At 43.1% G+C, this 23,916-nt stretch overlaps 1 protein-coding gene across 3 annotated transcripts in view; it reads left to right on the top strand.

Annotated features, from left to right (window-relative positions):
• The window catches only part of CPLANE1 (ciliogenesis and planar polarity effector 1), a 171,251-nt gene that overhangs the window by 66,885 nt on the left and 80,450 nt on the right, over positions 1-23,916 (top strand). For all 3 annotated transcript variants that reach the window (XM_034773138.1, XM_034773139.1, XM_034773137.1), the window contains 5 exons: positions 1,910-2,019; positions 7,270-7,431; positions 7,594-7,702; positions 13,517-13,823; positions 21,792-22,731. In XM_034773138.1, the coding sequence (XP_034629029.1) occupies positions 1,910-2,019; positions 7,270-7,431; positions 7,594-7,702; positions 13,517-13,823; positions 21,792-22,731 (1,628 nt within the window). The remainder of the gene's footprint in view (positions 1-1,909; positions 2,020-7,269; positions 7,432-7,593; positions 7,703-13,516; positions 13,824-21,791; positions 22,732-23,916) is intronic.

The raw sequence follows: 23,916 nt of genomic DNA, 5'->3' as shown, positions 1-23,916 counted from the left end.
CTAGTGCCTGTACATCTACCTGAGCTGGGAATCACATCTCCCAGCTGCTGTGTAGATATAACCCTAAGAGACTGAGACTAGTAAGACCAAGAGGGTTAGAAAGAAGAAAGAGTACTGCTACTCTAAGGAGCATAAGCCTAAATCACCCTTGCTGGGTCCCACTGTGAAAAGGCAGAAATCTCATCCTGCCTCTTTAAAAGGTAGTTCAAGGCCCAGAATGGGTCCCACTGACACCCTCAGAAGTACCAGTCATCGTGCTTGCACAATACCATTCCCTTGGTACTAAAGTTCTAATTACCAGTACTGATGGCTTCAATTAGTCCTCCCACAGTACCATCATTCCTAGTACTGAAAATTTCTATGGTTCTGAGCAATCTTATGATTTCAATTCAACCCAAATCATCACTATGCTGTGTGGTGAAATTATTCTCCATGGTACTGATTGCAGGTAATGTATAACACTCAGTACTTCATTAGTGCCAGTCAGGGTAGAGACTGTGACTCTTCCTGAAACCCCAGTTAACATAGTTCCATAGAAGAGAAATACTCATTCTCTTCTTCAGCCTTGGAGCATCACCTAGCTGTTCTCAAAGGTCACGATCTCATGATCCTTTATGTTTTAGATAATGATTCTAGTACTCATAATTTTCTTAGATCCAAAGGTTCCTTACTGCTGTCATTGTCTAAATCTAAAGAATATGGGGGGGCTGGCACCAGTTTTAGACTTGAGGCTGCTAAATGCCTTCATCTACCACTTCAAGTTCAGGATGGTAAAGCACTGGCCTCTCTAATCCTCTCCTTGGCTTCCCATAACTAGTTTACGGCTCTCAATCTCCAAGTTTTTAATTTTCACATAACAATCCATCCGTCTCACAGGACATACCTGAGATTCCTTCCAATACTGAGAGGACTGACAGTTTAGAATTGTCAGAACGTGACAGACTATACCCCATCTGCCCAAGAGAGAGGAGAGAAATACAGGCCATTAAGGCTGATCCACTGCATGCTGTATTTCGTAAGGGCAAGGTGCTCCTTAGGCCTTGCCCCAAATTCTTGCCAAAAATAATATTGACTTCTATCTAAATCAAGTAATTTTCCTTTTTCCTAAATCCAACTCCAATGAAGTGAAAGCCAGACTGCACACCCTGGATATGCTCAGATCACTATCATTCTATCTAGAGAGGACTAAAACTTTCAGGAATTTCCCACGATTATTTGGAACTTTTGCAGATACTATGATGAGTCAGGCAGTATCAACTGAGAAGTTATCTAACTTGATTTGCAATTGCATCAGAATATGCTACGAATTAACAAATTTGGGTGTGTGAGGACACTTAGGGCATAGGCACGTACCCAACAGATGCTGCCAGTCAAAAAAGTCTGAGCTCAAGCACATGGACACATTCATGCTAGAAATAAATCTCCTGTGGGACATTAAGGGGGAGTGGAGAGGGTTGGGAAGGGGAGCAGAGTGATAATATACAACTAATGTGTTCCATTAGTGACTGACTATAACCAGCAGTTTTAAATTAGAGCATCCACTAGGCTGCCTTAACCTGAATCAGAGTCAGGGTGTGATTGTAATAGCTTGAGGATCAGGTAAATGTAATTGCAGCCTGATGGTCCTCCTCATGCTCCCCTGTCCTGAATCTGTCTAAGTACAGAAGAAAATCTGTCCGAAAGTCCTATTCCAAGATGTTGAACATATGTTTTTATAGCTCTAACTGAGATATTGAAACTCATTGATACAAAGAGGGATTACAGAAATCAGACTACTGATCATTTTTGAAAAATCAAGAATTACAACCTTTCTTCTAAGTTACTGCTACCTGTAGTTGAACATTTTAATTAACAAGTTGTTCCTTTATTTCACCTTTAAGTAACTTGTATTGTGTTGTTTCTCTTGTAGGTTGCTTCAGAGAATTATGTGCATTGTGTTGGATGCTTCATGTTCGTGAAAGGTTGTCTGACAGTTGCAGACACTACCAAACTGCAAGAGAAAGTATGGGTAATCAAAAGGTAATTATAGTGACATTACAGTAAAGGTTTACTGTAACAGCGTACAGTTCTTTGAGTAATGGTCCCTATGTGTATTCCACGGTGGCTGCACATGTTCTCCATGTCCCTGAGATCAGAAGGTTCTTGCTAGCAGTGTCCATTGGCCAACACCTGCAACCCTTTCCTCATCATGAGCTGAACCGAGGGCATAAGGGGTGGTGCAGACCAACTGCCTCTATAGTCTGAGATGGAGCCTCTTCAGTATTTGCAACATTATCTAGCTTCTTCTAGATTTAACTGTAATTTTATGTAAATAGGTTTTAGATAATTGTTTTAGGCCATTTTTATACTTGTGTAGTTTTTAGTAGTGGCGGGGAGGGGTCTCCTCCTACCCAAACATATTCTCTCCCCTCTCCCCCACCATTGGTCCAGAGCTTGTAAAAAAGGAGAGTTGCTGACCGATATCATATATCAGCCAGGGAATAACAAGGCCCCCACGTACAGACAGCACTGTTCATGGAATTTGAAGCCGTCACCTCTTCTGAGTCAGATGTTAGTGGGAAAGTGTCACCACGCCCATCAAGACAAGGGGTCAGCCCAGACAGAACATGCAGAGTCTCTTGGGCACTGTCCAAATCTCCTAAAAGAGATTATGCAACTTGGGATCAATAGTACCTTATTACTCCATGAGACCTGCCTTAATTTCCACTAGGGCCTTACTGGGGGTCCAGGGGACCCATACATACAATATCCTGAATCTACACAGTCCCACGGGTAATTCAGACAAGCCTCCCCTTGCAAAGAGGATTCTGAACTTCCTTAAGAACTAATGAGGGAATAGGAAGAACTAGATCAGGCAGAACCACCAGCTCCAATGGTCCATCGTTATCCGCAGATAAGGTGGTCACACCAGCCTCACCTTTACTTTCTGGTGGCTCTGGGCAGTTTCAAGACCCGCACAGGAGGATTGCTGACATACTCCCTGAAGGAGGTACAGGACACCCCTCATTAAACTTCTGGACATTCTCCAGAGCATTGGTCCCAGTAAGGTGGCACTTCCCATTAATGAAGCCATCTTAAAACTGGCCGAGACTGTCTGGCAGACACCAGTCACTTATGCCCCCATTCCGAAAAGAATGGAGAAGAAATATTTCATGCCAACTAAAGGAACAGAATGTTTATTTACACATCTTGCTCTTAATTCATTAGTAGTTCAAACTGTCACTGAAAGAAGCAGACGACAGCCTAGATCCACCACCTCCAATAAGGAAACTAAATGTTTAGATCTCTTCAGGAGAGAAAAAATGTTACAGCTAACCATTCTGCATTGCAAACTATCCGGTATTAATGTCAAAATATGATTTTATTAATTGTACTAAGTTAGTGGAATTCACACTAAAATTCCAAGAAGAGGATAGGCTCCAATTCAAAGCACTAATTGAGGAGGGTAAATTGCTAGCCAGATTGTCCCTCCAGGCATTAGTCAATGCAGTGGGGACAGCCTTCCACTTGGTGGCAACTTCTATGATTGTATGTCTGGCCTTCTGGCTCCAGTCCTCTGGATTTCCCCAGAGAAATCTAATCCATGGCGAAGGATCTGCGCTTTGAAGGAAACAATTCTTTTACTTAAAAGACGAAAGAGTCATTACATTACTTATAGGACTCAAGGGCCACCCTCTGCTTGCTGAGCATCTACACTCCAGTGCCAATGATGAAACACCACAGATCTCAGCCCCACAAGCAATGATCAGCTCCTCAGTCCTTTTATCATTAGAGGGGTTATGAGCCACCCAGGAAGCAACAGAGGGTGCAGAGTAGCAAGCATAACATCTCACCCCCTCCCCCATCCCATCATCCTTCCAACCCCAGCATCCCACCAGAAAACACATTTGATAGGACCTTAGAGAACTGTGAATCAATTCCTCTGCCATATCCAACATACCCAATTTGGTGGCTGCCTAGCCTACTTTTCACAAGCCTGACATCTTAACAGACAAATAGGTTCTGGAAATTATCACTAGTGGTTACACCATGGAATTATTTTCCCTGCCCCTTCAACCCGCCCCCCGTCCCTCTTTAGGGATCCCCTCACAAAAGAATGCTCTGTCAAGAGGTAGATTCATTGTTGCATCTGCGGGCAATAGAACCCATACCTCTTCAATAGAAGGGAAAATGACTTTACTTGAAAAGCTTCCTCACTGCTCCCCAAAAAGGAGGATGAAGACCCATTCTGGATCTCAGATGGATGAACATCTTCATCCTAAGCTTAATGTTCAGGATGATTGCCCTGACCTCCGTAATTCCCTCTTTTTTTTTTTTTTTTAACAAAGGCAATTGGTACACATCTCTCCATTTGAAGCACGCTTATTTGCATGTAGATGTGCATCCTGCACACAGGAGATTATTCTTCAAGTGCTTGCTCATGTCCATTCCATATTAGGTGCGTGTCCTCACCACATGAACTGGTTCCGGAAGTTTTTCCCTCAGCAGTATCCATAGGGGACCGGCTTTGGCGCCTCCTGGAGTAGCGACTTTCCAAATTTTGGGCTGCATCTTGCTGTGTTATGAATTAATGGTGACTCCTATCACATAAGATATTGGGGTCCAATTGACTAGAGCCCAGTCAGCATTGGTAGCCTCACTATGAGATGTTCTCCTGTAAATCTGTAGAGTGGGGTTCTGTTCAAACTTTCGTGAGCCATTATGCTCTGATGCAAGCTTCTTCAGCTGATGCATACTTTGGCAGAGCAGTCCTCTAGTCAGTGATTAGCCAGGGTTCTTGCGTCATCCTTTTCAATTAATCCTGCTTGCGAGTCACTCACAGTGGAATACTCACAGGGACCATCACTCAAAGAAAGAAAGGTTACTTACCTTACAGTAACTGGAGTTCTTTGAGATCTGTGGTCCCAAACTATGCTCTTCTACCCACCCTCCCTCCTTCCCCTCTGCGGTGGAGCCTTATCCTAGAGCTGTTCATGGTAGAAAGGTAACTGGAGAAGCAATCGGTTCACGCCACCCCTTATGCCCTTTGTTTGGAGCATGAGGAGGAGAGGACCATGGACCAACAGACCCTGCTACCAAGAATCTTTCGGTGTCAGGTTCATAAAGTGCAGGTGCATCCACAGTGGACTACAGACAGGGCCCACTCATCTGAAAAAACTCACGTTACTCTAAAATATGTAACCTTTCTCCCATAAAATGATCTCTGGAGATTTGTAGTACACTTTTATGACCTCTTGAAAGAACTCCATTTCACTCAGTAGTACAAAACTATGTTACTCTAAGATACTGTAATCTCATGAGACATCTTGCTGTAATTACACTATTAATATATGTTACCAAAGAATAATGCTGTCCATGTCTATTATGCTGTACATCTTTAAAAATGTTAGTAATGCTATTTTTCCTGGGACCTTAGTTTATTTTTAATTTGGAAAATTAAAGACATAAATCACAAGAAATATAGCATTTTCTACATTTTTGTAGCAATTACCATAATTAATATATTGCATGCTTTTTCATTACCTATATTTAATGAAGTCATTAAACATTGTATATCACAGATGGGTTAAAAAATATCCAAACTTCCTTGTTTTACCAGTCCATTAAGCTAATCTGGTACATAAAAATTAGGTTAGGTCTTAATGGTCAAAGCAACTAGGACAGGGTGGGCAAACTGTTTGGCCTGATGGCCACATTGGGGTATGGAAATTGTATGGCGGGCCATGAATGCTCACGAAATTGGGGGTGAGGGTGAGTGCTTCGGCTGAGGGTGTGGGTTCTGGAATGGGGCCAGAAATGAGGAAATGAGGGGCTTGGGATGCAGGAGGGGGCTCCAGGCAGGGACCAAGGGGTTCGGAGGGCGGGAGGGGGTTCGGGGCTGGGGCAGGGGGTTGGAGTACAGGGGAGTGGTGTGAGAGCTCTGACTAGGGGTGCGAGCTCTGGGGTGGGACTGGGGATGAGAGGCTTGGGGTACAAGAGGGGGCTCTGGGCAGGGATCGAGGGGTTTGAAGGGTGGGAGGGGAACAAGGGCTGTGGCAGGGGATTGGGGGATGGGGGGCTCAAGGGTGCAGGCTCCAGGTGGCGTTTACCACAGCTAGCTCCCGGAAGCATGTCCCCCCTCTGGCTCGGAGGCATGGCCAGGCGGCTCTGTGTGCTGCCTTATCTGCAGGCACCACCCCTGCAGCTCCCATTGGCTGGGAATCGTGGCCAATGGTAGCTGCGGGGATGTCGCCTGTCGATGGGGCAGCGCACAGAGTTGCCTGGCCACGCCTCCACTTACTACGTAGGAGCCGGAGGGGGGGGGGTCATGCTGGCTGCTTCCTGGGAGTCGCGCGGAGCAGGGTAAGCCCCCTGGCTAGAGCTGAGGGCCGGATTAAATGGTCTGGTGAGATGGGTGTGGCCTGTGGACCGTGGTTTGCCCACCCCTGAACTAGGATAAAAGACTGCTTTAATTTAAATCAAGGTTTGTAACTTCCTCTTCCTCTGTCGTCATCCACCAGCATCATGATTCAAGAGAAGTTGAAAGAAGAAAGAGACCTGATGACATGGCATTTATCATGTCATCTGTAAAAGTGTTGAGATTGTTTTTATCCTGTCTACTCTAGCAACTAACCCGTATTGAATAACAGTTGCAGTAGGTTGTGGGGAGACCTGTTGCTGACAACTGTTAGCAGGAGTAGGTCATTTCCTTATTATAAATGCGGCCAAGATGTTCTGTGCACAAGAAAACAAAAGTTAAAGTTAAAAAAGATAATTTATATAAAATGTAAATATAACCAGAATATCTCTTTGTGCAAGGGGCCCTAGTGAGGCAGAAGATACTGGCTGCTTCAAAACAAAACTGATCCATTTTAGTTGCCTTCCAGTTATTTACTATAATATCTTGTCTCAGAAAGTAGAAGTTACAAGCACCTAGGAAAGTTTGCCGAAGTATTTTCTATTCTGGTACTACCAATTGTGTATGAATCATATACTATATTTTTGAACTGGTTAATACCAATCCAACTCATCCTGCAGGATTTGCTGCAGTGACTCAAGGCTCTCTCCAGCAGACAGCCAAAAAGTTATCTCTAAAGCTATAACAGATTTTTGGATTTTGAATGCAAGACAGTGGTTTTCAGCTTGCTAGCACTAACCGCTATCTTTAGGCCATTAAGCTAGCTGCTTCTAGTCTTCTCAGTGTACATCATGAAAATTGCCAATAAGTATACAGTCTAGCTGGAATTTTTCGTATATATCTCAATATTTATCTGACCATTTCTTTTTTAGGACTGCAAGAAGGCTGAGTATGATGCCTGTATAGTTGAGCATTGTCTCAATGCAGTGGAATGGGCTTGTCGAATGCTCCCTTTTGCTAGGTTTATGAATGTTGAAGAACTTGTTCAAGATATAATTCTGAGCCTTGTTGGAGAATTACCACCAATCAGAAAGGTAAAAGAAGCTAAAACCGCAAAAAAATTTGAGAATGATAGGGTTTTAGCTTCCTTGCAAACGTTATTTGTAGAGCTCTGAATAATACAAGTTTTGTTGGGAGTTTTGCTATAACTTATTTTTCCATCAAAATTAACCCTGAAACTGATATATTTTGTACAGGTGGCAGAAATTTTGGTGAAAGCATTTCCTAATTCTGAAGATGTAAGAGTTCCATTAAGGGATAAATATCATGCTCTTCAGCAGCGACTTAGACACTGTATTGTCAGAGGTAATGCACATTCTTCCTCAGGGAATATAAAATGGGCTTAATGACTTCATTGCTTTTTGGTTTTTCTTATGAACAATAATACTGGTAACATTTCTATCCTTTAGATGAGACATTGAATTATTGCTTTTTGTCTAGGTAGTAGCTACCAATATGGTGCTTTTGAAATGAGAACTGTAGTGTTCTTGCCAACAAATCGAGTTCAAGGGTGGGATTTTTCAAAAGAGCTCAGTGTTGGTTTAACTTTTCTCCCACTGAAGTCAATGGTAAAACTCCTATCAACTTCAGTGGGAGCAGTGTTAGCCAAACACTGCACTCTTTTGAAAATTCTACCAAGGTTGTTTGAGTTAATGGTTGCTTGTTTTGTGTATGCTATCAGTTTTCATCTCCTTGTTTTATATTTATAAACACTTTCAGATATTGAAAAGTGCTGTATAAGAACAGTAGAAGAAAAGTACTATTCCATTATTCTGTGATGTTTAAAAAAAAACAACACAAAACCTTTTTGGTATGATGGCAGAATAGTTAAATCAGTTTTTACAGTACTGCATATAAACACTACCACTTTCAAATGTATTTGTTGGTTGTTTTTAAGAATCATCCTTACAAATAACAGCAAAAGATATTACTCCAGATGAAGGACCACGTGCTTGCCTTATTTCATATTTAGAACTCAAGTTCAATATCCATCCTTTAAAAGTATCTAATTTAAACTTAATGTTTTTCTTTGAGTGATGGTCCCTATGTGTATTCCACACGTGGGTACACATGTGAAGCATGCACCTTAGTTCAGAGAATTTTAGTAAGCAGTGTTCATTGCTCTGCACATATGCAGTTGTGTTGCTCATATTCTAATTTCAGAGCACAAGTATAAGCAGTGCTGACCGATGCCTCTCCAGTTCCTTCTTGGTGCCTCATGGCCTAAGTTGGAATCTTCTGTCCACAACTTCTTCTATCATTGCTTCAGTCTTTAAATATATACATTTTAAATAATTATTAGTATTTTAGTATTTCACTCTTAGATTTATAGCCTTTAGAACTTAGCATAGTGTAGCTTAGTTAGTTCTCTTCCCGTCTTGGGGAAATCCTCTCCTGAGGACAGGGACGGTGCTCAGAGTCTTGGGTATTAAGAATTGTGTTTCATGCCCCTGCTCCTTTTGATTGAGCAACGCACACCAGTGTTGCCTTTACTGCCTTGGCGAAGCTTATGTCTCTGCTAAATGTAGCGTCGGCCACTCTTTCGCTCCCTGAACATGTAAGGGTCGAGAACTCAGACTTAGAAAATACCTAATGAAGAAAGCCATAAGACTCCAGTCAGATCCAGGTTGGGGAGACTCCCCTGTACATTGGTCTCAATCAGAGGGCAGCGCAACTCTATGCTCAAACTCAGGAGCTGAAGCTACAATTTCCAAGTTTTTTTTTCTGAGAATAAGGGGCACTCTCACAATCACAGACACGGATCATCCTCTAAATCTGTCCTGAAGATAGAATATCCATCTCAGACTCCTTCCAAGTCAGGTATGTCCTAGCACATGAGCCCTAAGAACATAGGCCCCTGCAGGAGAGTATGGCATGCAGGAGTAAGGATCCATTGGTTCCCATCTTGGTTCTGACATAAACAAAAAAACAGGCATCCCCTACTGTTACCGTCAACATCCAGATCAGACCCTGCGCTGTTACCAGTGTTAGACTCGCAGTAGAGGTTTCCCTACGGGATGGGGAGCAGGCAGATACCAGACACAATGTAGGTACACCTCTACCTCGATATAACGCTGTCCTCGGAGCCAAAAAATCTTACCGCATTATAGGTGAAAACCACATTATATCGAACTTGCTTTGATCCGCCGGAGTACACAGCCTCCCTCCCTTCCGCCCCCTCCTCCTCCCCCCCCGGAGCACTGCTTTACTGTGTTATATCATAATTCATGTTATATCAGGTCGCCTTATATCGGGGTAGAGGTGTATATAATACTCTTCTAAATGCTCTTTATTGATTACAAAACAAACCTTAATCACTCCACATTTACACCCCAAACATATTATACCAGAGTCCAAAGGTCAGAATGGTCTCAATGGCCAGTCGAGATTCCTTCAGGTCATAAGATGCAGGGAGCTGGCGAAAACCACATCTATATCCAAACAGGACTCTGGATAAATAAACAACTCTGATTTGCAGAAATCATAGTCCATTCTGTTGCATCATCAGTTCTTTGCCTTTGTTTACTAGGTCTTCTACCCACACAATTCTAAAGAGACAATCCTGGGTGGGCTGCCAAGATCCAAGGCGTGCCATTTCCTCCAATTCTTATACAATTTTATGTCAGTCCGGCTGGGGGTGTTTCCTTTTCTGCTGATTCTCTGTATTTTTCTTGGAACATAACAAGATGGTTTTTGCACAAACAGTTCTAATAGTTCTTGATCTTAAGTTCTTGCTTCGGTTGCCAACTTGCAACGCATGTATTCATGTCAATCACACGTCATTCATACCAGGCCTCTATAACATTCCTTCCTCTTGATTCATGATTAATGCCATTAATTATTGTATCACTTTATAATTCTGCAAGCAATTCAATTTCATATATCATTTGCTCCAAAACTTTTTTTTGCTTTCTTATTTGGCAGTATAAACATAGCATAATAAAGGTTAACAAAATAATTAATGCAAATAATATAACAATAGGATGTAGCGTTACATTTAGAAGAGCTGTGACACTGGGAGACCATCCTTTAAAAACATCACACCAATGAGAAATTGCCAGTTTTTCTCCTCTTTTCCCCAATTTTAATATTTGACCATTGTGGATCAAAATGTTTATTTTTCCCAGCTGAGCAGACTTAGATACATCTTTTGCATATTGCCTGATTTTTTTTTCACTTTCATCAGTCAGTTTTTCCCATTGTTCCCAATGTGTCCCCAAATCAAAGGACCATCCACATCTTTTGGTTCCCAAACAATTTTTTCTTAAAATAGAGGACCTCGGAAAATAATTCCATGCACACGCACGCATGCGAACACACATGCAGTATATGTTTTAAACAAACAATATAATACTGGCACACAGTGATGATGATTGTGAAACTTGGTTGAGTGGAGGAGTCAGAGGGTGGGATATTTCCCAAGGAATACCTTACTGCTAAATGAACTAGCAATTGACTGAGCCCTCAAGGGTTAACTCTCTCAACACTCTACAAGGCAGCAGGAAAGGAGGGAGGGCAGACAGAGACGCACACCCTGTGTGTGAGAGAGAAAATGTGCATTTCCCCTTTAAGTAGCTGACCCCAGGCTTAAGTACACTGCCCTGTTAATTAAATCAGCTTGCTGAGGCCTGAGACCCACAGCTAATGCCTAGAAGCTGTGTCCCGCCTGCTCTATGGAAGATGGGGTAAGTGGGGTGCAGGAGCAGGGGGGAGGGGGAGACACCCTGACATTAGCCCCCCTCTTCCCCCCTCCCTCTGTACAGCAAGCAGGAGTCTCTGGGAGCAGCTCCAAGGCAGAAGGCAGGAGCAGCCATGGCAGTTGGGGGAGGGACAGCTGCTGCATAGGGAACTTAGGGGGAGCTGATAGAGGGGCTGCTGGTCCACCTGGTTCCAAGCCCCCACTAGCTAGCTGCAACGGGCTGCTCTTTCTGCAAGCAGTGGACAAAACAGGCAGCTGCCAAACGACATTAGAAGGGAGCATTGCACAACTTTAAACGAGCATGTTCCCTAATTGATCAGCAACTTCACATCGAAACAATGTTAACCGGGAGGACTTTAAGTGAGGCATTCCTGTATCCATACCATCCATCCCCTCACATCACCTCCTGATTGACTGTTGCTTACTAATCTCTCATGTGTGGAATACACATAGGGAAGGACCCTCACTCGAAGAAGAAATGAAGATTACTTTTCTGTATCTTGAGGTTATTTGAGATGTGTGGTCATTGTCTTTATTCCACTACCCATAGGTGGCAGGTATAATAGGCCAGGGGAAGTTAAGCCTCCCCTGGCACAACCGCCGCCCCACCGCTGGACACCTAGGTCGTGGTGGCCTTGTCTGTGCTTTGCGTCTTCCCATCCCTACTCTGCCCCTTCCCCGAGGTGCTCGCCGCTGCCTGGCGAGTCCCTCCTTTCCTCCACTCTACGCCCCCCCCCGCCCGGGTCTCGCATGTGGTGGGGTGTGGGGGTGGAGGAGAGGAGGGATGTGGGGAGTGGTGGGGGCCTCGCAGGGCAGGGGGTGGAGGAGAGGACTAAGGTGGGGAGAGTGGTGAAGTGGGACATGGAGCAGGGGTAAGGTGTGGGCGGGGCTGCAGGCGGAAGAGGCAGGACAGGGAGCTAGTCTCCCCCAGGGGAAGCTTCACCTGCTGCCCATGCCACTACCCACCCTCTGTTCCCATTGCTGTGGATCATGACTGAATTCATAGTAGAAGGAACTGAAGAGGCGTTGGTCCACATTGCCCCTTACACCGTCATTTCAGAGCATGAGGAGAACAACTGCGGATGCACAGACCAATGGACATTGCTTACTAAATATTTCCGAACTCACATGCATAGTGCTCATGCATGCCCACTACGGCTGAAAGATTAATTAAATATGATTATTTGAGTCTTGGTCTCTATAGTTGAGACTACTCAACCTTTTGTTTTTGATGTGGATCCAGTGTACTAGGAACTGGACTGAGACCATCTGCTAATTTTGTATAAGTTAATAGGTGATGATATCTTTTGGTGTCTATTCTAATACCAGTCCCCTGAGCCTTCCAGAGCCATATTCCATCCCTAAAATTTGATTATTCAGTGATTTTTAGGGCAGCATACTAAATAAATTTAATTACAAAGCCATAAAAGATTCCTTTGATGGCACTTAACCGTTGCTTTACATTAGTTAATGGTTGTACATTTAAAAATGTCCCTAAGAGATGGTAGGTAACTGTTGTTGTTTGTTTTGTTTTATTTCTATTTTACAGAAATTCAGAAATGTTAAGTGACTTTCTCATTTAAAACCGCACAGTGAGTCAGCATCAGAATTGGGACTAGAATTGGTTCCTTGTGGCATGCTTAACCTCTAATTCACTACATCATTGATAGCTAACATTCATTAGATTTTACAAAAATTGTAAATTCATTAGCTTATCAAGAATGAAAGGGAGTTCAAACGCAATTACTCATTTTTGGTATGCATTGTATATTTTGTATGCATTTATCATTTTGAATATTACCTGTTTTGCATAAACAGTTACCTGTTTGTGTCTGTCACTCATATTCTGCATGTACAATTTTGGGTTCTGTGTTCTTGAGAGTGTATTTTGAACAGTAATTTACAGTATTTGTCTCAAATATATGAAACACGACCAAGAAAACTGTCTGATGGACTACTTCTATAGAGGAAATAGTTAAACTGACTGCTGTCATAGCATAAGCAAACTTGAGAATGGGGAAGAATAGAGATTTTTCTTCTCATCTCTTTAGGTTCTAGTAATCTTAATTGTGACTTGTAACAATAGTAGATAGAAGTTTTTCTAGCAGATGTGCAATTTTGAAAGTGATAGTGTTTCTTCAGTTAGAAAATAAATAGTAACTACATGAATCAAAACAGTCAAAATTTCTTTATAGCAATATAAACTTACAAATTGAAATTAAGTATAAATTATTCTAAAGACTTACTGCATAAATTGAGTCCCAAATACTAAATAATTTCATCTTTATTCTTCTGGATATAAATTGGAATATACTTTATATGATTAATTTATGTTCTGCTAATCTTAGAGAATGTGAAATATATGGACTATACACTCAAAATCCCATCTCTTTCTCTCCTCTCTTTTTTTCTTTGGTTAGGATCCAAAAGTGAAGAAATGATGTCTGTTGTTATCCAAGCCACCCACAAAGTGAGGCTGAAAGCGCTGAAACGTGTAATAAGGAACATAGGTCCCATTGAAATGAGCATCTGGGAGCCATCGGAAGAGGAGACACCAGATGATGAGGCACATTGCTATGATAGGTTCTCATTAGGGACCAGTCTAAGCAGAAGTACACTCTCAGATTGTGGAAATCCTCAAGTATATAGTGATGCTGAAACAGCAGATACACTCTCTGAAGCTTTGCTTACAGAAGAAACAAGAAATCAAGCACCTTCACCTCAGAGGTATTAAGAAAGTAACAAATTGGGAGCGCAGTAAAACAAAACATAAAGCTACTGTCAGATTGTTTTTCAGTACAGTTTCACCACACCTTTCACCTGCCGCCCAGCTGCTTAATACTCAACTAAAACTATTTTTTTTTTCCTTTTCATTGTCTCTTTTTATTAATGCATTTGTTACAGTCAACAAATGTAGACGGCAGAGGCAGGCAGGCAGTGTGCTGGCAGGGAGTGATGGTGGGCCTGTGCAAGGAACTCTGGAAGGGGAGAGAACTTTATAAAAAGTGAAGAGGATTTGTCTGACTACTACTTTTGAACCTGAATCTTTCTTGTCTCTGACACATACACAATTGTTTTGTGTGATAATTAGATTAAACTGTTAATCCATAATCCATTTTATTCATGCACGCATACCACTCCAGTCAGCAGCCAGTTTTATTGGTAGCAGGGAATCACAGATGAATATTGGTTTATAAGCTCCTCTCTTGCTCATCCATCAGACCTACTGGCAGCTGCTCAAGGGCACTAGGCCCCAGTAGCTCCCACTGTCTTCCCAGCCCCATGGTTTAGAACTCAACTGATAGCAGATTCCAGGTAGCCTAAATATTGCCCTGTCCCCTGAGATTTCTCCATGTAGGATCTTGTGTCTTCCTAATGTCAGTGAAAATCAACAATATTGGACTTCTTTTCAAGTATATGTCCCTATGGTGCTCCACTGTAGCATGAGCGCATCCCCATGCACACTCAACCAGAGACCAAAAAGCAGTGTTCGTGGGCCCACACCTGTGCAGAGCAGCTCCTTGTGCTCCCAAACGAGGGCATATAGGGAGGCATGGACCCATTGCCACTCAGTTCCTGTGGCTCACATCTGAGCATTTGTGTCTTTACTGTTCTCAGCTTCCCACTCTTCTGATCTAGCTAATTTTATTAGCCCTTTTCTTTATGTAGTTGTTTGGTTATTTTTATTTTATTTTCTGGGACAGTTGTGCTTCAAAGAGGATTCCTACAATCCCTCTGAATTTTGGTCCTTTAGCACTCTGAATTATGCCAAAGACCCCAGGCTTAAAGCCCACCTGACCTGCCACAGGTCTTTTCCCCATAGTTCTGAGCCATCAGTACTGCACACGAAGCAGTGTGCGGAAAAGTCCTCCAATAGACAGCACAGAGAAGCATACAGGGCTTCTACTCAGTCTCCGGTACCATTGCCACCCTCTTTGAGTGATGGTCCATATGGTATTCCGCCTGAGACAGAGCTTTTCGAAGTAGTAGTGTCTATCGGTCCACGCTGTATTCAAGGTCTGTGCTTCCTGCCTTCACTCGTTTTTGCTCAGCAACAAGCACCAACCCTGTCTGTACTGCTTTGGGAAGTCCACATTGCGTCCAGGTGCAGTGTCTGCCTCTTCTTCCCTGCCCATCCCTGGGAAGGCTGGGCCCTGTGCCTTAAGCAGCACCCCCTGGAGGTCACCATGGGACTGTGGTTGAATCGTAGCTGGGGAACCCCCTTTACGTCATCCTGAGCAGTCCAGGAGTGCGCCTCCTACTGTGAAATTCCAGTCTGGTTCTGCCAGTACCAAGGCTGAGTACCCCTCACCACACCTAGCACGGGAGCATGCGCATAAGCATGGCAGTGAGTCTTCCTCCATATCCAAGAAAGACGCTGCACCATCCATTAGTTCTGGCCCACAAGAGCAAGGAGAAATCACATTGTTCACCGGATCTGCCAGTCCCTGTTCCTCCTGCATCAGCTCCGCCGGCGCAGCATGAATAGTCGATCCCAAGGCAGGCCCTCTTACCATCCCCAGTTCAGTCCATGGACCAGTGCCATGGACACCGAGGAGAATCAGATGTGCTCCTAGGCCTTATGAACTGTGTGCTCTGGAACGGATGAGGTCTCCACATGTTCCGGTACATTCACCTGTTAAGATGGCTCCTTCTACATCAGATCTGCCACCCTCTGGTTGTGTTCCTATAGCACGCTCCTTTCTGTCGACGGCCTCGTTCGTATAGGACTCCAGTTCCTGTGAGGATTTGGATACTATGCATGACTACCAGAGGGTTCTGGCAGTAACGTGGCAGTACCCTCCTTTGCCTAAGCCGAGAAGCTACTGGTACCTGGCTCCATGGACACCACTACAGCAACAGTGGGATCAACCAGGTTGCCTATATTCGAGCTCATGGCACTAATAGTTGCCATGAGAACCATCTCAGTCAACTCAGGACAAATCCCCTGTCTCATCGTCCCGTCCTTCAGAGAGTAGACGTTCGGAACTGGGGCTGGACAATGCACTGGTCAGCCTGGCTCTGACAGTACTGATGGATCCAGAGAGGTTCCCCTTTTCATCCTTGGGCATGGCTGTGTTGTCGACACCCTCCTCTCCCCCAGATGACTACTGTCAATTTCAGGTTTCAGAGTAGCAGCCGTGTTAGTCGTGTTAGTATCCGCAAAAAGAACAGGAATACTTGTGGCACCTTAGAGACTAACAAATTTATTTGAGCATAAGCTTTCGTGGGCTACAGCCCACTTCTTCGGATGCATAGAATGGAACATATATTGAAGATATATACAGTGTGACAAAGTTCCTCCTCTATCTTGGTGGGTCCTGCGCTTATTGGTGGATTTTCTTGCCTCAGAGATTCACCATGTGGGTTGGGGAACAGCCCAGAGACCTTCCCCTCTGGAAGAACCCACAGTCCAGGTCAATTGGGAGCTTTGGGGGGAACCCAGGCACGCCCTCTACTCCAGGTTCCAGCCCAGGGCCCTGTGGACTGCAGCTGTCTATAGTGCCTCCTGTAACAGCTGCAACTCCCTGGGCTACTTCCCCAGAGTCTGTAAGTCCTCCAGCAGCACACCCTCTCACTCTCAGCTCCTTGCGCCTCTTGCTCCCAGCTCCTCACACTCACACCACAAACTGAAGTGAGCTCCTTTTAAAACCCAGATGCCCTGATTAGCCTGCCTTAATTGATTCTAGCAGCTTCTTCTTAATTGGCTCCAGGTGTCCTAATTAGCCTGCCTGCCTTAACTGGTTCTAGCAGGTTCCTGATTACTCTAGTGCAGCCCCTTCTCTGGTCACTCAGGAAACAGAAAACTACTCATCCAGTGACCAGTATATTTGCCCTCTACCAGACTCCTGTACCCCACTGGTCTGGGTCTGTCACAACACATACAAAGAGCATGAAAAGCTGGGAGTTGTCTTACCAACTCTGAGAGGCCAGTTAAGTAAGGGGGGGGGGGAAACTTTTGAAGTGATAATCAAGTTAGCCCAGTACAGACAGCTTGATAAGAAGTGTGAGAATACTTACAAGGGGAGATAGATTCAATGTTTGTAATGGCTCAGCCATTCCAGGCCCTATTCAAGCCTAAGTTGATTGTATCTAGTTTGCATATCAATTCCAGCTCAGCAGTTTCTTGTTGGAGTCTGTTTTTGAAGCTTCATTGAATGACCAGACAGGTTAAAGTGTTCTCCTACTGGTTTTTGAGTGTTATGATTCTTGATGACAGATTTGTGTCTCTACGTAAAAGAATTAATGGACACAAATCTAGAGTCTTCCAACACTATCCGGATTTTTTCCCCAGAGAACTTCTCATACCGGAATAACTGGAGTCTCCCCTCCTATGGTAATGCTAAAGTCATTGGGAATTTACATCCCTGCAACAAAGGGGTGGTTTAGCAGATCCCAAATGGCACAGCACTCCATATCATTCCACTACCATCCACAACAGACTTTTCCCAGACCTTCAGAAAATGGAGGAGAGGCAGACTTCAGAAAATGGAATTGCCTCCTTTTACCACTTCACCCTCTAAGAAACAGTTTTGACATCTTGATCAAAGACCTAAAGCAACCTATTTCTCCAGATTCTTTGCTGCTCGATTCTACCATCCTCACCCCTTTGGAGACCACTGTCTCACTTCCTCCCGTCCTGGGAACATGTTACTTCAGACAAATGGAACTTGGTGGTGATCACCATCCACTTCCACTTTATTCCCACTTCCCTTTCCCATCCTTCTTCAGGGACCCTTCTTATGAGGAGCTCTGGACCTCTTGCTTTAAATCTCTCCTGCCCTTGGGGGAGATGGAACTGGTTCCCCAAGAGTTCATTGGAAGGGGATTCTGTTCCAACTATTTTCTAGTCCCCAAAAGGATGGAGACCAATCCTCAGACTTGAACTTCTGTGTACTTTCGCCACACTTCAGGATTTTTACACTAGCTACCATAATACCAGCCCTAAATCTGGGGGAGTGGTTCGTCGCCCTTGACCTCTGGGATGCCTACTACTATCATGTAGGTATCCATCCTTCCCACAAGCATTTCCTATGTTTTGTAATAAGCTCAAATCATTACCAATGTCAAGTCCTATCCTTTGGGCTTTACATAGCTCCAAGGGTCTTTACAAAGGTCTTCAGTGGTGGTGGCCCACCTGTATCAGTTGGGCATTACAATAGTTCCATACCTGGATGACTGGCTCCTCAGAGGTCACTTGGCTCTAGAGGTCCAGTCAGCAACCTCCGAAGTGCTAGCCCTGTTTCAGTCTCTGGTCCTTTGCGTCAACCTGAAAAAGTCTGTTAACATTTGTCCAACTTCATTGGGGCCATTGTAGACTCCATAACTAAAAATTTTCTATTATGTCTAATCTCATATCTACTGTACAGCACAGTCTGCAAACAACTGAAAGGACCTGTCTTAACTCCTCAGCCATAAGTCAGGCTCTGTGTGCATTGCACTATGTGCGAGACTGCACTTCAGTGTCCCAGACAGACACAGTCTCTCCAAACAAATATTACCTCTGGAAGTTGTAGAGTTGCTAAGGTGGTGGACAGACCCATTGAAGGTCTGCATGGGAAACCCATTCTCACATCCTGCACTGTCAAATATCCTAACAATGGATGCCTCTCGGATTGGAAGGCAAGCAGTTCCCACAAGAGATTATGCTCCTCATTAATGTCCTGGAGCTGAGAGCAGTCTATCAACACTTTCTGCATAAAATGCAGGGCTGCTCTGTCAGAGTAATGCTGGATAACAGGGCAGCAATGTTATATAAGCTGCCAAATGGGAGCAAGATCCCAGTCCTTATATGTACTATCACCAAAACTGTGGAACTGATTCATTTCCCACCAGATAAAAATCTTGTTGGTTTATCTACCAGGCCTCCAGAATACAGTTGTGGTCTCCATGAGCAGAAACTTCTGTCAGGACCATGAATTCAAGCAAAACAATTCTTTCACATCTGTCAAAGCTTATGTCTGCCATCAGTGGACCTCTTTGCTACCCACCAACAAATGTGAAGTTGTCACCATTTCTACTCCAAGGGACAATGTGGTCACAACTTCTTGGGAGATGCTCTGATAGCATCACAACCTCATCTCCTGCTGTATGCTTAACCACCTCTACCTCTCATTCTCAAGACCTTACTTAGATTGGGACAGGAAAAAACAAGGGTCATTCTCGTAGCACCATCGTGGCTGTGACACGTTTGGTATTTGAACCTTCTTCACCACTCAGTGTTGACACCTGTCTGCCTTCCTCTCAAGAAGGATCTCCTTTCTCAGAACTTAGGCACCCTGAACCATCTCAACCCCTTTGAACTTCAGGTCATGGCTTCCAGGTGGCTCTCGGGCATACAAATGACCTGTTCAGATAGGGTCCAGTCAGCTCTCTTATTTAGCAGGAAAGCTATTACTTGCAAAACTTATCTGCAGAAGTGGAAACATTCGAATTCCTGGTGTTCTCTTCACTCCCTCAATGCTCAGAAGTTCTGTTTACCAAAATCCTAGATTACCTGTTGGACTTAAAGACACAAGATCTGTCAATAAGCTAAGTCAGAGTTCAATTGGCTGCTATCACAGCGGTCTACTCACCCTTTGAAAGCTTCTCCATTTTTTTTGCCCATTCTACTGTGGTCAGATTCCTTAAGGGGTTTACACAATTTGTTTCCCCCACTGTGGAATCCTGCTCTGCTGTGGAACTTTAATTTGGAGCCCAATGCCTTAAAGAAACACCCTTTGAACCAACAGCTACCTGTTCTCTTCTCCACCTCTCCCTGAAGACATCATTCCTTATAGTGATCACTTTGGCTAGGAAAATGAGAGAACTAAGTGCACTCACGGCAGACCCATCATTCGTGACCTTCTGTAGAGACAAGCTCACACTACGTCCCCATCCTTGCTTCCTCCTTAAGGTGTCTTCAGAATACCATATTAATCAGGAAGTCCATCTACCATTGTTCTACTGAAAGCTTCATACTTCTAGAGTGGAGGCTAGCCTACACACACTAGATGTCTGAAGAGCTCTTGCCTTCTTCCTAGACAGAACCAAAACCTTTAGGACCTCCCCAGATTGTATCCTTTACTGAAAGGATGACGGGTCACCCTATTTCCATGCAGACTGTCCAAGTGGGTTTCGGGTTGTATGTTAACGTTCTATGAGATTAAGGGAATACAACCACCTCAAAGTGTGTCATCACACTCCACTAGGGCTCAGTCTACATTGATAGCCATATATCGAGGGCTGGCTTTTAGGAGCCAGTATATTCCAACCCACCACTCAGTGACCTGTTAAGTCACTAGAACTTGAAGATTAACTTCAGTCCTGGGATCTGATTGGCAAAACTCCAAGGGTTCTAATTGGTTCCCTGTTTCTATTTAAACCAAGCAGAGGAACAGGAAGTTGTCTATGCAGCTGGGTTTTTATATGCTTAAGACTGCCTTTGCTGCACTACCTTCTGCCTGACTCTGACTGCCTACCGGTATCCTGACCTGGCCTGCTTCTTGACCCTGACTCCCAGTCTCTGCCCTCTGATCTCCTGGTAATCTTACTCTGCCTAACTTCTGACTCTTGGTTCGCCCTATGGGCTCTCAGATGCCAGTCTCCTGATATCCACATCCGGCCTGCCTCCTGATTCCGGAACCCCGCTCCAACCACTATGTCAGACTGCCCACAACCCGGTCAGGACACTTTACTGAAAAATGTGCCCATCGCAGAAATCTGCAGGACTGCAGCTTAGTCCTCTGTTCACATGTTCGTCAAGCATTACACCATCTTACCTACTTCCAGTGTTTGCCAATGTGTTTGCGGCTCAAGGATTGGACTCCTCAGTTACCAAAGGACCCATACAAAAAAAAAAAACCTGTGGAAGAGATCATCTTCGACCCCGAGGGATCACCGCCACTGGGTGCTTCATCTACCATCCTCCTTCCCCTCTATATGGCGGTGGATTCATGTCTCCCTGTATGCTCTCATAGAGGAGCATAAGGAGCTTCTTTGCGGAGTCATGAGCCTGCAAATACTGCTTTTTAGTCTCTGATCAAGAGTGCACGGGCACAGGCATGTCCTACAGTGGAGAACCCATAGTGACAAAATATCTTGAAGAACTCAAGTTACTGTACAGGTATGCAACCTCTGCTTTTTGGACTCCCACATCAGTTTCTGTCACTATTCATGATCCCCACTACCTAAGTGTTCATCATTCATCAGTCCCTCATCCCCGCTCTATCCTCCATCCATAAATTCTTTAATCCTCCATTATGTCCTTTGTTGTTCCCGTGACCTTATCCCCTCTGCACAATTTCTTCTTTCCCCTTATACTCCCATTCTCCCACCCCAAAAATGTAATCATTATCCTGTATAATTTACCAAAGTAACCATACAATCTTAGCTACGCCGACCCTCCTACCCTACCATTTATTTTTTCATTTTTTTCTGTTCTTAGATTGTAAATTATTATTAGCAATAAAATTTACTGTGTGATACTTCTAAGTCAATATTGGTTTGTGAATTATGACTACTACATTTTATGTCTATTTTGTCATCTTAACATTGCATTAATGTAAGTTTTTGCAATTAATTTCCTATTTTTATTTAACAAAAGAGAAAAACTGTTGCATTAACATACTTTATTGAATTTAAGATTTTTTTTTAAAAAAAGGATTAGAGTTAGCCTTCTGATTTTTTCTGTTTTCATGTTTTGCTGTATTGTAGGGAGACACGGCCTCCCACAGAAGAACAAACTGGTAGTAAGAAAACTGCACATAAGATAAAATATCTTAATTGGAAAGCAAAACATAAAGAACACAGTAAAGTTTTGCCTAATCAACATACTTTGCCTGTGGTAGGTGCATGGGAATTTGAACGTGATGATGATGAATATGTTAAGTTCTTAGATCTCTTTTTGAGTTACATGCTTGAAAGAGACTTCGTTAATTGCAGTGATCCTGGGATTCCTTTTCTGACCAGCTTTTCTGAACTCCTTAGAGAACATGAACTACACTCTCTCCTTTTTGATGTTCATACAACACTGAAACGTCGACAGGGTAAAACAAATAGTCAGAATGTGTTTAGAGCTGGTTGCTGCTATGCTGTTACTCCTGCATCTTGTGATTCCAAACCAGCTTCCTTGTGTAATGAAAAGCAAAAACATTTGGAAAACCAAATGTCTGTTTCAGTTCTACAACCAGCAGACTCCTCGGTGTGTGACTCAGTGAATGGAGTAAAGAAATACATGGGAAAGGAAGGTTTATTTGGTCTAAACCACCTGTCGGTTTACAGAGCACAAGATAAAAAGCAAGAAATAACTATTACACCCATAACCCAGACCTTGTCTGACCATGCTTGTTCTAATATACAAACTTCAGTGACCTGTAAATATGTGTACAAAACAATTCATGTGAATGATGTTCTACCAAGAGAGGAACTTGCTCTTGAACTGAAGAACAAATTTAGCAATATTGCAAGACTGCTTGAATGGATGATCAGATGGTCTGATAGGAGATTGCTATGTGATACCAACAAAATAGAGTCATTTCAAGAGAGCCGCCCAATGATGCATGTGAAAACATCAGCAGCTGCTATACTTACATCATTATGGCTTTTAGGACGACCCTATTGTGATGAATCGCAAGCTAGGATCACTAGTTTTAAGGTAAGGGGATTGAATAAGTATTTAGCAGAGCTAGGATTGTAATTAAACTTAAAATATTATGCATTTGTGTATTTTTAATTCCTTTTTACATGCATGAATTTAAAAGTAGAGATTTTAAAATGCAGTATATAATTTTACTTTTTCCCATGCCTTTTAAAAAAATATTCATCTAATGTAGACACTAATCCTGCAAGTTACCCCATGCATCTGTGCAAAACCCTATTTAAATTAGAGGAGCTCTGAGTAGCAGCAGTGGTTTGCAGGATCATCGCTTAATTTTGATTGGGTATTTGTTTGTTTATTTTTTTGGCTGTTGAAAAATAATTCTCTACTGACATAGGAAAAAAGATTTAAAATATTCAAATATTGCACCCCATTCTGTCACCTAAACACAGGTGTTTTGTTTTGTTCTGTATTGCTTAAGAGTATTTTAAATATGCTCAAAATATTAAGGATGTTAATTGATGTTCAGTGTCACATAATTAGTCAGCACCTTGCAAAAATGGGTGCACAATGAGCAGAGCTATGAATATGGTAAAACAAATAGGAAAGAAGTGTGAGTAATTTCCATTACTTGAGAAGATTGACAGCAATTTTAGATAACTGAAATCCATGTAAAAGATTTCATATATATGTTTCTGTAATTTCCTAAATTACAACAGGAATGCCTGTAACTTAAACATATTACCTGCTAAAATCATAACAAGACTGAGGGGGCCAGAATCCTAGGGGATAGCGAATTGACTCATCGGAAAGCATTAAATACCATATGTTTGACCTTGTTGAGGAACAAATTTTAGATATATGTTGACAACCAGGTTATATTTTATCTCAGTGAAAAGATTTGCCATGTCAAAGTGATGACTAGTAATAGCAAAAAACAGCATCACATAGTCTTTAAACCAACAGATTTACTGAACGCAATGTGAATGCTTGAGACTTTTACCTTCTAGCTGCATTCCAGGTAAAGATTAGAATACTGAGTATCAACCTCTCTATAAAGAGTTGCTAGGAAGAGATAAACATTCCAAGAGTGCTGGAGTTCCTTCTGTGAGGCATTTTTATGGGTGAGAAGACTTGTGTTGTAGATACAGCTCTATTGTCTGTTGTGAGAGCTATGTAATTTATCTAGATATTACTGTATTTGAGTAGACACTTGAAAATGTTGGCTTTAGTGTCCAGTTT

The sequence above is a fragment of the Trachemys scripta genome, chromosome 6 (assembly GCF_013100865.1).
Source record: "Trachemys scripta elegans isolate TJP31775 chromosome 6, CAS_Tse_1.0, whole genome shotgun sequence".
Taxonomy (NCBI): domain Eukaryota; kingdom Metazoa; phylum Chordata; order Testudines; family Emydidae; genus Trachemys; species Trachemys scripta.
Note: the sequence above shows the minus strand (reverse complement) of the source record. Positions and strands in the feature narration are given on the sequence as shown.